Genomic DNA, 14,023 nt, shown 5'->3' on the forward strand with positions numbered 1-14,023 from the left:
GTACTAAGTATCTGAGATAAATGTATCTCATTTAATCCTATAACAACACAATGATGTAGGAAGGATGATTATCCTTTTATGATAGTTAGACTCAGGCACCAAGAAACCAAATAATTTGTCTAAGGTGTCTCAACTAATCCTGACAAAATTCTTGGTGATTTCAATACTCAGGAAGATGATCATGCTAGTACCCTGCCTTCTGAGTCCTTTCACTAGCTAACTTCTAAAGATCTAGTCCTCTACTCTGTCTCCGCCACCTGCTCCACAGTGATTTCCTACACCCTGTCATTACCAACAACTGTGGCTTCTTCCTACTCTCAACTGCAAGCATCCTGTTCTCCAATTATTTCTTCCTATGTACTTCTAGTAGCATAATTTCAACACGTCTTTACCATACTTGAAACTATAATCCATTGACTTTAAACACTTTTCAGTGTTCCTTACCCCAGTCCTGTTCTCATTTAGTTTCTTACTGAGCTTAGACTCTAAAACATTACAAGTACCTTTGTAATGTGGAGGACATACAGTATTTTTCCCTTCCTTCTACTTTTATACAACTTCTCAAATTTTCTAATTATCACATATTAATTTTTATAACTAAAAGATTAAAATTGCATTTTTACAAAATGAGAAATTACCCTGTTTGAGTTGGAGCTCTTTAAACTCATGTCTAGGATGCCTCTTTTCCTTTTCATAACCACGAGAAGATGCCTCTCTTTCCTCTGCTAAGGTATAGACATGGTCTGCATAATTTCCCACCTAAAAAGAAAATAAAATTTTCTTTCTCTTAGTCTGCAACTCATATTTTGACCCATATTTAAAGTCTATTTAGTGAAAGAGCCATTAAGAAATCACCAAACTATTGTGTCTACAATCTAAGAAATAAACAGAAAACTTGGCTCTCCTGAAGTGAGGGTCCCTCTCCCTAAGCAGCTGTCTTATGTTAATCAGACACCATTTCCCATAGATGTGATGACACGTGACCACACATTTTATAAGACAGTCACTATTTCTAATATTTTTCCACTAATATATGACTTCAAATAAAATCTTATCTGTGGCTTAGAAAACATGGTCATGATATCCATGAATGATGAAAAGTCTACACAATAATTATGTTTATACTCTTATGCTAAAACTGATTAAGATGTCTGAAATGTTAATAACAGATTCTTTTAAAATAAATTGTTAGATATTCTTTAAAAATTATTTCTGGTTAATATGACAACTTGACAGAAGGTACTTGTATACGGCTAATAGTAACAGATTGAAAACTATGTGCTCTAGGGACTAATGTGTCAAGGCCATCAAATACAGAGAGGGCAACAGTAGGTTTCGAGTTGTGAGTGCACAAAACAGAGTTTACTCTTATATTATTGGTTGTATTATTGTTCATACGAACAATTGTAAACCTACTTTTGTCTCACCCTGTACTTAACTTTCACCACAACCCTATGGGACTAGAATCCTCCCACTTTATAGATGAGAAAGCAGGCCGAGAGAGGCTGACACATCTGCCTTGTCATGCAAAGAACAAAGGAAAGAGCTAGACTGCACACTTTGGGCCAGAACCAGTGACTGAGCCCTTACCTATTGCCAAAATGCTTAGAAGCAGACTACCAAATAAATGGACTGTATTCTGAATTGTTGTGAAGCCTAATGGACAACGACTCAGACGTGAATAAGAAGCTGAATGGTATAGAAGGAAAACAGGGTTGCAATCTAGCTTTTTAACTTCCTGGTAAGCTTCAGTTTCCTCCTCTTTAAAATGGCAGGAAGAGTAATGCCTATTTCTAATAATAATAGCTATAATTTATAAAATACTTGTTAGGTGAGAAGGTGATGAGTGCAAAGTTTATTCACATTCTCTTGTGTAAACTTCACAAATCCCTTTGAACAAATTATTACCATTTTCAAGCTCAAAAAAGTTACTTTCCCAAGGTTACACAGGAGTGACAGTGCTAGAGGCAATGTGCACCCTGATGTGCCTCGAGTTCATGATCTAATACACTCTGCTGCTTTTGTTCTGAAGGAACTGCATTCCTCTTTAAGAGTCTGGAAATCAGATTGCCCTATAAGAGTCAGGTTTAAAAATCAACAAGTTATCCAGCTGAGCTGAGATGTGGAAACACAGCAGAGTTGATTCCCAAGAACCTGAGAGAATTCACTTATTAAAGAAAGAATATGTCAGAACGTAGGTTGATCAATACTGGAAACATCAGAGTGATAAGAGAGTCAAAAGATGCCATTATTTACTCATCTGAGGCTAGGTATCCTGGTCCCAGGATTTAACAGGTCCGGAAATAAGGGCTAGACAGCCTATGGTGTAACTATAACTATCTCAGCTAGCACTGTAAAATTTTAGAATCATTTGTTCACCAAGTAAACCAGGACATATGTGACTGGTTCCTTTGGCAATTATATCTCTTACTGTCAATTAATAAGCTAATTTCTATTTTTCTAAAAACTTCTTTGAGTGTAGTCAAGGGTACAAGAGTACCTTTGAGAAGCAGATCTACTTAGGTTTCTAAGGCAACAAGCAAGAGAGTTAGCTAGAGGATCAGTTATTGAGACACAGAGGAATTTACCAAGATGGGGAAAGCCACCACGAGCAGACCTGTTTGGATGTTCAACCAGTCATCTCTGGGCAACATCCTGTACATGTCCTCCGTTGGAAATTCATACTGACTGTTGACATATTTCATGAAAAAAGAAATGTATAGCCTGACCAGGCAGTGGTGCAGTGGATAGAGCCTTAGACTGGGATGCGGAGGACCCAGGTTCGAGACCCCGAGGTTGCCAGCTTGAACGCGGGCTCATCTGGTTTGAGCAAGGCTCACCAGCTTGAGCCCAGTTGCTGGCTCGAGCAAAGGGTCACTCGGTCTGCTGCAGCCCCCCGGTCAAGGCACATATAAGAAATCAATCAATGAACAACTAAGGAACCGCAACGAAGAATTGATGTTTCTCATCTCTCTCTCTTCCTGTCTGTCTGTCCCTATCTGTCCCTCTGACTCTCTGTCTCTGCCACCAAAAAAAAAATGTACATGAGTGCTTTACAACTTTACAGTGATAGTCAAATGTTGGTTTTTAATGTGTTAATTTAATGGACAATGAACAAAACCACAGATATCTTAGAACTTTGTTATTAGATCCTACTTCTTTCATTTTTCCCGTGTTCTTCACTGAAAGTTCTAGATTTCTGGGAGCAGTCCTCAGCATGTCTTCAGTGTACTGGAGCAGGCATCACACAAAGCAGAGTTGTTCTTCTGTAGTAACATGAGGTTTAATTCTTTCTCAAGATGGTGAAGTATGTCTTCTAATTGAGCTTTTCCTTTGATAGAAGAGAGCATATGTGTATGTACACGCACACCCACACAGTACACAAGACTGAGCATGCCAGAAATCTGATATGTATATTCTGGGGTGGGCAAAAGTAGGTTAATAACAATAATAAATAGTACAAAATAAATTCTGCCTGACCTGTGGTGGCACAGTGAATAAAGCATCAATCTGGAATGCTGAGGTCACTGGTTCAAAACCCTGGGCTTGCCGGGTCAAGGCATATAGGAGAAGCAGCTATGAGTTGATGCTTCTGATGCTGCCTGCTCCTCCCCCATGCTTCTCTCTCTCTAAAAAAAATAAAAATAAATCAATAAATAAAAATCTTTAAAAAAATATATTCACCTGACCAGGCGGTGGCGCAGTGGATAGAGTGTCGGACTGGGATGCAGAGGACTCAGGTTCGAGACTCCGAGGTCGCCAGCTTGAGCGCGGGCTCATCTGGTTTGAGCAAAGCTCACCAGTTTGGACCCAAGGTCGCTGGCTTGAGCAAGGGGTTACTCAGTCTGCTGAAGGCCTGCGGTCAAGGCACATATGAGAAAGCAATTAATGAACAACTAAGGTGTCACAACAAAAAACTGATGATTGATGCTTCTCACCTCTCTCTGTTCCTCTCTGTCTGTCCCTATCTATCCCTCTCTCTGACTCTCTCTCTCTGTACAAAAAAAAAAAAAAAAGTTCTGTGTTTCACATACTCACAGCTGTAAACCTACTTATGCCCACCCCTGCATGCTTGGAGTTAAGACTCTCTACAAGGTACAGTTTTCCTATAAATTGTTATGTTATCCAATTACAGTGAATACTTACATGAAATAACAACACACACACAAAAAAACAAAGCTCTAAACAGCTGTATATAGTCAAGTAAAATGACATGACATATATGATACAAAAGTATGAGTGTTTTTAAAAAATACAAGCTTTTCTTTTTTTTCAGAGACAGAGAGAGAGTCAGAGAGAGGGATAGACAGGGACAGGCAGACAGGAACGGAGAGATGAGAAGCATCAATCATTAGTTTTTCGTTGTGCGTTGCAACACCTAAGTTTTTCATTGATTGCTTTCTCATATGTGCCTTGACCACAGGCCTTCAGCAGACCAAGTAACCCCTTGCTCGAGCCAGCGACCTTGGGCTCAAGCTGGTGAGCTTTGCTCAAACCAGATGAGCCTGCACTCAAGCTGGTGACCTCGGGGTCTCAAACCTGGATCCTCCGCATCCCAGTCCAACACTCTATCCACTGCGCTACCTCCTGGTCAGGCTAAAAAATACAAACTTTTCTGTCTGCCCAGCTCTGAAGTTTGCAATTTAATAATCTGAAAGTCTCCCAAAGGCCCCTTGCAATGTTATAAATTCCAAAGAAGCCTTTGTTCCCTCTAGTGAATAACAGAAATAAAAGGTCTCCTCTGGAAGCTAGAGAGCCTACTAATTCTATACTACCCATGAATGATTTTGCTTACAGAATACGTCATATCACTTTTGCTGACTTCCAAGTCACTCAGCTCTCTTCTAAAACGTCTTACTCCACGTCTGCCATCAATAGTGTCTGTAATGTTTTTCAGTTGAAAGCAGTCATGTTACACAACAGCTTGCACTCCACGGTGGGTAAAAGATAATTATCTGCTGATGAAAGAACTGGTATTTGTGTTACTAGGACCACTATGCATTACACTTGCTGTTATAATCAAACACAACTTTTAACCAAGTTGACCTGACCCAAACAGTAGAGATAATCATAATTATGATCACACTGCAGTTAGTCCACACAATTCTATTTTTTTTTTTTTTTTTTTTTGTATTTTTCTGAAGCTGGAAACGGGGAGAGACAGTCAGACAAACTCCCGCATGCGCCCGCCAGGGATCCACCCGGCACGCCCACCAGGGGGCGACGCTCTGCCCACCAGGGGGCGACGCTCTGCCCCTCCGGGGCATCGCTCTGCCGCAACCAGAGCCACTCTAGCGCCTGGGGCAGAGGCCAAGGAGCCATTCCCAGCGCCCGGGCCATCTTTGCTCCAATGGAGCCTTGGCTGCAGGAGGGGAGGAGAGAGACAGAGAGGAAGGGGGGGGGGTGGAGAAGCAAATGGGAGCTTCTCCTATGTGCCCTGGCCGGGAATCGAACCCAGGTCCCCCGCACGCCAGGCCGACGCTCTACCGCTGAGCCAACCAGCCAGGGCATGTTTTTCTTTTTTAACAGCAAAAGTAAATTTTTATTATTTTTCTCCTTTCTTGCTAAGTTTTCCAGAGCCATTGTTTTCACATCGACACTTTTTGTGGGTGATATATAGAATTTTAATTCTCATCTGATATTCACATTGAAAGAAAACCCATGTCTGAAACTTTATATTCCCATGTGTCCTCCCAACAAGTCACAGCTAAAAATTTTCCCATCTAGTCCCCACTCATCTTCCCCTTCTCCCTGCAAGTTCTCTGAACACTATTCAGTTACTTGTGGTTTTAGTCCTGGGTATCAGACTGCCAAAGACACTAGGACTATATAGTATCCTATGAGGCCTATTTGGTAATATGGAAAAATGCTTATATTATAATAAGAATGTAAAAGTATTAGTATAACTATATGAAAACCAGACACACAAAGAAAAGATTGGAAGCAAATATATTAAAATGTTAAAGTAAGTTGTGATAAATAGATGAAATTGTGAATTATTACAACATAAATGTTAGAATCATTACAAGGCTTTATCATTGTTATATTGTGGGTTGCTTGTCCCCAGAGAGTAGTATAATCCACCCCCCCCTCCATGATGTAGGGTGAAGTAGGAGAGTCTCAAGTGACAGTGAAAGGAAAAGGGGACTGGAAATATTGAGAATACCTTTGGATCCTTGGCTTCTGGGAGATGTGGGGGTATTGGAGGTGAGCAGGAACACAGGAAGAGGGGGGTTTCTGGGTGAGCAGGACAGTGTAGGCTGCAGGTCATTATCCAAGTGTGTGATTCATCCAAGCTCCTAGACATGACCAACCTCCCAAAGTCAGTTATCTTTAACCTCTGTTCTACTTAGCCATCTAACCCATGGCTACATCTGAGCTCTAGTCATAATCTGAACTACTACTGAAATCCTGCAATCCTAAACTCCAAATGTCCTGCTCTGACCAAAACTTTCTGCACTTCCTGATCTTTTCTTTAATGGATGTATCAGTGTTGTAAATAAATGAAACCTAAAATTTACAATTTGAACCATTCATAAGTGTGGAATTCAATGGCATTAAGTACATTCACAATGTTATATAACCATCACCACTGCCCATTTTCAGAACTTTTTCATTGTCCCAAACATCAGTTCTGTACCCATGAAACAATAATTCCCAATTTATCCTTTCTCTCAACCCCTGAAATCCTCTACTTTTGTCTCTACAAATCTCTCTATTCTTGGTACCTCATATAGGGAGAATCATACATTTGTCCTTTTGTTTCTGGCTTATTTCACTTAGCAAAAAATCTTCAAGTTTCATTCATTTTATAGCATCAATCAGAATTCTCTTCCTTTGTAAGGCTGAAAAATATTTCATTGTAGTATTTCGTTTATCCATTTACCTTTTACCTGTTGATGGATATTTAGGTTGTTTCCATCTTTTGACTATTGTGCCTAACACCACTATGAACACCAATATACAAATATCTGTTCAAGTCCCTGCTTTCAATTGTTTTGGGTAGATACTTAAGAATGGAACTATGGATATATAATTCTATGTTTAACCTTTTGAGGAACTTCCATAAAAATAACCATAATGGCCACTCTAATGGGAGGATATTGTTGCCTCCGTGCCCTTTGCTATTCAGTCCCATCTTGTCAGCTTCCACCTAGGAGCCCCAATCTGCTTTGGGAATGAAGGCAAGACAGTCTCCACCTCATAGGCAGGGAAATCCATAAAACCAGGCCACTGGGCAGAGCCCCACTGTCACTGCTGCTCCTTCTCCCCTGCCCGGCATCAGAAGGGACTAGGAGCCAGCTGTCCATTAGTCTGGGATGCTAATGCCCAGTAGGGAATGGACTTGCTTAGACACCAAGGGAGTGAGAGACAGAGTAAGGACCCACTTACAGTATCTGTTCACTCCTTTCTTGAAAGTGTTCCCTTTCCCTGTTCTGTGATGTCACTTTCTTCTGTTTTTACTCTTACCTCTATAACCTTTCCTTCTCTGTGCTCTTCCTGGGTCCCTCTTCTCCTATAGACCCTTCAAATGCTACCATTCCTAAGAACCCCGCCTTTGGCTCTCTGATCTTCTCACTGTCATGGTGATACCTGCGCATGGGAGTCTGACACGCCTCGGTTCAAACCCTGGCTCCACTACTTTCTGGCTGTGTGACTTATACAAGTAAGCTACTAACTTCTTTAAATGTTTATTTCCCTAAAATAAAATGGATATAATAGTAATACCTATGTCATTGGGCTGTTGGGAAGATTAAATAATAATCCATTCCTGCTGAGCTCCAGATCTATCTAGAAAAGGTGGCAAGAAACAGAAACACACTGAAGTTAGAACAAATACAAGTGCATGTGGCAGAGACTGCCAGTTGTCCTTCAATTTTTTTTAGATTTTTATTTATTTATTCACTTTAGAGAAGAAAGAGAGAGAGACAGACAGACAGACAGAAACGAGGAGGAGCAAGAAGCATCAACTCCCAGATGTGCTTTGCAACCTCAGCATTCCAGGTTGACGCTTTATCCACTGCACCACCACAGGTCAGGCCTGTCTTTCAATATTTATTCATCCCCTTTCCCACAGAAATGATATCTAATTCATTGACTAATTACACAGCTGCCTTGTCTACTGTTCGATATAGCCTTGTGACTAAATTCTAACCAATGAGATGTAAATGAAGTTGTGTAACACCCCTAGAAATTGTCCTTAAAGGAGCAGAATGCCCTCTTTCTCACTCCTTCCTCTTTTCTCCTGGCAGCCATCATGGACACCGGGGGGTGGAAGCCATATGTCCTGGATGATACACTATCATGAGGGAAGACATTTGAGTCTCTGACTACTTCCAGATGCCGCTCTATCAGTTCTGGACTGCTTTCTTCTTGACTTCTGTGTGAGACAAATACTTTTCTATCTTTTAAAAGTCATTATTACGTTGATCTTTCTGTCCCTCTCAGCCAACCACTCTCAACTACTAAAGGGTGGTTACTAAAAATAAGACACAAGGGCACAGGCTGCAGACTACATATGGCTGCACTGGAACTGGGCATTGAGCTGGACAGCCATTACTAAGTCTACTGTGACCTATGATGTCCTTCATCTTGGGCTTCTCTGTGAATCAGCTCTTATTAAATTCCTTCTCCACATGGCTGGGCTTTCTCTGCTTGTTCATCAGCAATAGTGAAAACAGCCTTTCCGATTGTAAAGCCTATGTGACTTTTCAGATTCAGTTGTTTCCATTCTTTTTTATCTTAGTTCAAATTTATGAAAAAGAGACAATTATTTATTGCTCACCCAATGAATTGTGCCGCCCCCCAAAGTTAGTTGTATAACCCTCATTCAGCCAGTTGTGGCTGAAATGGATTGAAAGTAGTAGTACAAATATGGCCGCCAAAGCCACGATTCCTGTAGAGGTACCAGTTCCAGAAAGAGGATGTCGGGTAAGAAGGCAATATAAAATGAGTCTACTATTTAAGAGCAATGCATAGTCACTGTCTAGTAAACAACTCAGTTTGAACAATCCAACACTTCTTTCTCTTACATTTGTTCCTCTTCTTATATTCTACAGTTGATAAAAATAACCATCAAACAGTTTCCCAAGCCATAAAACTTGGAGTCATCCATGGTCCCTCCCTCTTATTTATATCACTCTCACATACAACCCATCCCTGAATTTGTAGACTCTATCCTTTTTATCATTTTCTAATTCATCCTCTCCATGTCTTTGGTTGCTGTCTTAATTTAGGCTCTCCTTACTACTTGCCCAGTTTAGTGTAATAGCATCCTTAACTGATTTCCCTGCTGCCAGGCTGGCTTCTGTCCAACCTGTATTCCACAGAGCTCTTGGACTGATCTTTCTGAATGGAAATCAGTTGCTGTTTAACATTCCCATCGCTTTCAGGAAGAGTTCAAACCCCTTAGCTTGGCACCAGAGATTCTTCACAATGTGGTTCTTGCCTGTCTCTCTAGTCTTACATTCTGCCACACTTGACATTTGCTCTTCATGCAATTGTTCCCAATCATGCTGCTTATATTTCCATGACTTGGAATATTTGTGTCCCTCTGCCTGTTCTGCTATGACATCACAAAACTAACATTTTTTTCCAGTGGATTTATTCAGACACAATGGTTGAGTGAACTGAAAATTCTAAAAAATCTGTTCTTGAGATAATATAAATCCAGTCTTTGAATTACAAATGCTGTGACACTAAACTGTGCCTAAAATTGCCCACATAACAAAGTCTTCAAACATACTATTCTCTACAAAGTAGATACTGAGTAAATGCTCATTAAGTATCTTAAAAGTCCACTCTTTGGAAAGAAGCACATCCTATAGTGTTTGGGGGCCTTCAGGAACTTCTAGATGTAAAGAATGAGGTGGTAAAGCTGTCAAAGCAAACTGAGACAGAGACAGAATTTTAGGTGAGAAGAGGGCAAGGAGAATGAGTGAATGGTTATTTCTACTTGTTCTTAGTTCTCCTATAGCAGGTGCGCTCTGGAAGCCAGGACCATATTTCACGTTACGTTACAGTGCATCTCCTGGCTTTGAGCAAAGGATGAGCTTTGGGTCTTTGAGTGACATTAGAGAACAAAGTAAATAGCATGGCCACAAAAGCTGAAATATCCGGTCAGGTTATTCACCCTAGCTCTCTTTCTTCCTTTTACACAAATATAATTGAAAACTTACAGACATCTTAAATACAATATTAATACACAGTTTCTTCCTTGCAATTATCAAATAAGTGAGAAAATAATTTTTAAAAGTTAGAGCCAATGTATCTATATTTAAATGCTTAAAATATAAAATTATGTGGAAAAATGGCAAAAATGTACACTGTAACAATGTAAAAATGTACACATGCATGCAAGGGCTGACAGAACAGAATAAATGAACTGTCGACAGGTTATGTCAGAGTTTTTCAACCCTGGCACCACTCACATTTTGGGCTGGCTAATACTTTGCTGTGGGGGGATCTTCTGTGCATAGCAGTATGTATAGCAGCATCCCTCTCCTCTACCAACTAGATGCCAATAGTATATCCCCAGTTGTGACAAATAAAATGCCTTTATAGATTGTCAAATGTCTCCTGGGAGGCAAAACTGTCTCCCAGGTTTAGAACTACTGTGGTAGGGTGAGAGAAAACAAAATTTTTAAAATTATGTTAACGTGGCTATAATAATGCTTGTTCAGTACATCCATATTGGAAGGGGGAAAGAGAGCTCCTTATAATACAGCATCTAACCCCTTTTTTCAACACTTAGAATTTGTTGTTTCCATTTAACTCACACACACAAAAAAAGAAAAAGCTGCAAACTTGTTTTTCTTTTCCAACCTATTATAGAAGAGAAAGCTAAATTTCTCAGTATATGGAAAAAGCATGAGGTATCACAAATAACTGGTGTAATTAGCCTGAGAAATAAATATATCCAAACTATTCTAGCCCCAATACCTGTTAAAAATGTACACTTTGCATATCTTTAAAATAGGTTTACATTTTAACTTGAACACCAAAGAAGTTGTGAGACTCAGTAAGAAACACATACTTTAAGACAAAGTTTTCTAAGATAAAATACGATTGCATTGGATATAAATGAATCTTATTCCATTTTTAAAGCCTCTATTTCAGTCTTTGTAGGATTAAGTCTGCCCCCTTGCCAAAAATACTTATTTTTGATCACTCCTCATTGCTTTTGTTTCTTGGCTCACATCACAAAGAATATTTTCTGGTCAAGAAACTGACATGAAGAAGAATCAATAGAACTGCTTCAAGCATCTTCTTTCCAAAAATTCTATCATATTAAGGTACATACCGGGTTCATATGGGCTTAAAGTTGGAATTCTGTTACATGATCATTCTGAATGATCTTTCCACATGCATGAATACATCACTAAAATATATGCCTAACAAAGCACTCACTTAAGCAAGGAATAGTCTTTACATAAGCCTAAAAGGGCCCCAAACTGCATTTTGATTCCTCCTCTCTATTTTCAAAACACACCAGGCTTGTAGTAATTTACTCTTTGTATTTACCAATGTGCACTTCTCCATTATAGTTTCTAATTTACCCAAGACAGAAAGCCTGCCATGATGCGGAGAAACAGAGAAAATCTTCCAAATGATTCCAGGACTGGCGAATGTGAAATACTTAGCTACCCAAAGCATGGTAGCAGATAAACAGGAGGGGGTCTGCTGATAACAGAGGTGGTAGAGCGTGGACAAGAAAGGGTGACAATGGCTGCGGAAGGTGCAGGATGAGAAAACTGGCGCACGGGGGGTGTTGAGGGAAGTGGGTGAGGTTGTAGCTTGAAAGGGAGCAGGTTAACTGACGAGATCACTTTTGATGTTGAGGTTACTAAAGGCCCTCAGAGCTTCAACAAGAATTAGGTAAGGTTCTGCGTGACGAACATAGGGCAACAAAGCAGAAAACGGCAGTTCTTTGTTCGCAACCAGGGAAATCCTGGCTCCGTAGACTGTTAATTATTGGCCAGGAGCTGCAGACGCAGTGGTCTGGCAAAGGTGAGTCTTCGCTCGAAAAGTGAGAAACGGAGATAGTCTACCTAACTAACTGGCGGTGTCCTAAGCCCTCTCTAAATAAGAGTGGCCGCCTAATTCTAAATGCCTGTGGCTTTTGGGTCCCAGAAATGGGCGAATCTTTAAGGCAGAATCAATGCAGCCTGTCGCTAGAAAAGCCGAGCCAGGGGAGAGGCTTTCCCTCCTATAGTTTCAAGCCACACTGGGGAGAGAAGCGAGAAAGACCTGGAACGGTGAAAAAGAGCGGAGATTAGGTGCTTTCCTCTTCCGGCTGCGGCGGGAACCTCAGGAAGCAGGCCGGATGGTCTTTTGGTGAGTGCTGTGAGAGTCCCGAGTCGCTTCGCTCCACCACAGCCTCGCAGCTAACTGCAGGTGCCTACAAACCCCGGGCGTCATAGCAACCGCGTCAGCCGCAGAGACGCCAAGACGTTCTTCCGGCGGGAACCATAGGAACGACGCGCCCTATTGGCTCAGGGGCTGTTGTTCCTGCGGAGAACATGGTTACGGTGCACACCATTGGCCTTTGGATCGCGGGGCGGGATTTTTCCAGCCGGAATGCTTGTACGGCTCATTCCTTAGGCTTCGTAGTAACCATGGTAACGTCGTGGCGTGAGTTTTCAACATAGAGGCTACTTTTTGTCACCTGGGCATTTATAGTTCTTAGATAACTTCTCACCAGGCTTTATCTAGTGCCCCGCATTTATTTTTCTAAATTATTTATTTTTCTAGAAGTAGCTTCATTCTTAAAAGGGAGAGAACGCTAGGTCAGGAGTTACGAATTTCAGACCTAGATCTGTAACTAACTTCACGGGCACCTTGAACAAATCCCATTTTAAATCGACGTACTATTGTAAAAATGAAGGCCCTGACCAATTGGCTTATTGGATAGAGCATCGGCCCAGCGTGCGTGCAGACGTCCTGGGTTGGATCTGGTGAGGGCACACAGGAGAAGTGACCGTCTGCTTCTCCTCCCCTCCCTCTCCCTCTTCTGCTCCCGCAGCTAGTAGCCTCAGTTGGTTCCAGCGTGGGCCCATCTGCTTGGTTGATTCAAGCATGGCCCCAGACAGGGGTTGCCCAGTGGAACCGGTCGGGGCACGTATGGGATTCTATCTCCCCTCCTCTCACTTAAAAAAATAAACAGAAAGAAAGAAAGAAGAAACCGGACTTGATTAGAATTATCTCTAACCTTTATAAATCCTAAGCAATGAAATTAGGTTTAGGTGAACTCGGTCCTCCACCTATGTTACGCAAAATAAAAATTTCTAAATGACACAAAGTTTAACATAAGCTCAGTTAATATCATCTTCATTTAAATACTTTTATTGCTAGATTCTAGTTCATTAATGCTTGATTTTACTCATGTTTAGGGGGCCCTTGCTTTTCTAGTATCCCAAATGTGTACTTCTATTTCTTGCTCTTACTGTAATTTCTCATAGGATCCTTTCCAAAGTTCTGCTAGTTCTACATGTGTTATCTGGACAGATTTTATCCCTTACTTTCTAGAACTGCTTTAACCTCTTCCTTTGGCACCAGAGCCTTTGCAAGTTTTTTTCTTTCAGTTCAAGTGTCACTTCTTCAGGGAAATATTTTTTGGTTCTCCAACCCAGATAATTTCTCATTTGCTCATTGACTCATATTCCTTTTAATTCTTTCTTTCTTTACTCACTTCCACTTGTTGTTAAAACAAAAATTCTTGGAATTTTAACATCTGCAAATACTGTTGAAGTGCTCAGAATGGAAACTAAACAGAATTGCAAAACTCAAATACTTCCATGTAGGGAACTGGTGGTTGTTTCAAGCATAACAGGATAGGAAATGGTTCCTAAGAAAAGTAATAACTATGGTAAAAACAAACATTAAAATCACTTCTAGTTTTAATTTCACTTAGTCCGCACAGTATATTCAAAGATGACAGTCATCCACATAGAGCTAGGGATGTAGGGAGGAAAATTAGTCTTTTACTTCCCATCCCTTCGTACTGCAGCCACTGCTAACAGAG

At 40.7% G+C, this 14,023-nt stretch overlaps 1 protein-coding gene across 4 annotated transcripts in view; it reads right to left on the reverse strand.

Moving 5' to 3' along the window:
• CCDC30 (coiled-coil domain containing 30) overlaps positions 1-12,402 on the reverse strand; it is a 116,324-nt gene extending 103,922 nt beyond the window's left edge. The window contains exons 1-4 of one of the 4 annotated variants that reach the window (XM_066265048.1): positions 12,250-12,402; positions 3,481-3,629; positions 3,157-3,331; positions 639-759 (exon numbers count right to left, since the gene is read on the reverse strand). In XM_066265048.1, coding sequence (XP_066121145.1) covers positions 639-759; positions 3,157-3,219 — 184 coding nt within the window. In that variant the 5' untranslated portion in view covers positions 3,220-3,331; positions 3,481-3,629; positions 12,250-12,402. The remainder of the gene's footprint in view (positions 1-638; positions 760-3,156; positions 3,332-3,480; positions 3,630-12,249) is intronic. The other 3 variants (XM_066265049.1, XM_066265050.1, XM_066265051.1) reach the window with 3 other exon arrangements.
• Between the last annotated feature and the right edge of the window lie 1,621 nt (positions 12,403-14,023).

This window comes from Saccopteryx bilineata, chromosome 3, assembly GCF_036850765.1.
Source record: "Saccopteryx bilineata isolate mSacBil1 chromosome 3, mSacBil1_pri_phased_curated, whole genome shotgun sequence".
NCBI classification, from domain to species: Eukaryota; Metazoa; Chordata; class Mammalia; order Chiroptera; family Emballonuridae; genus Saccopteryx; species Saccopteryx bilineata.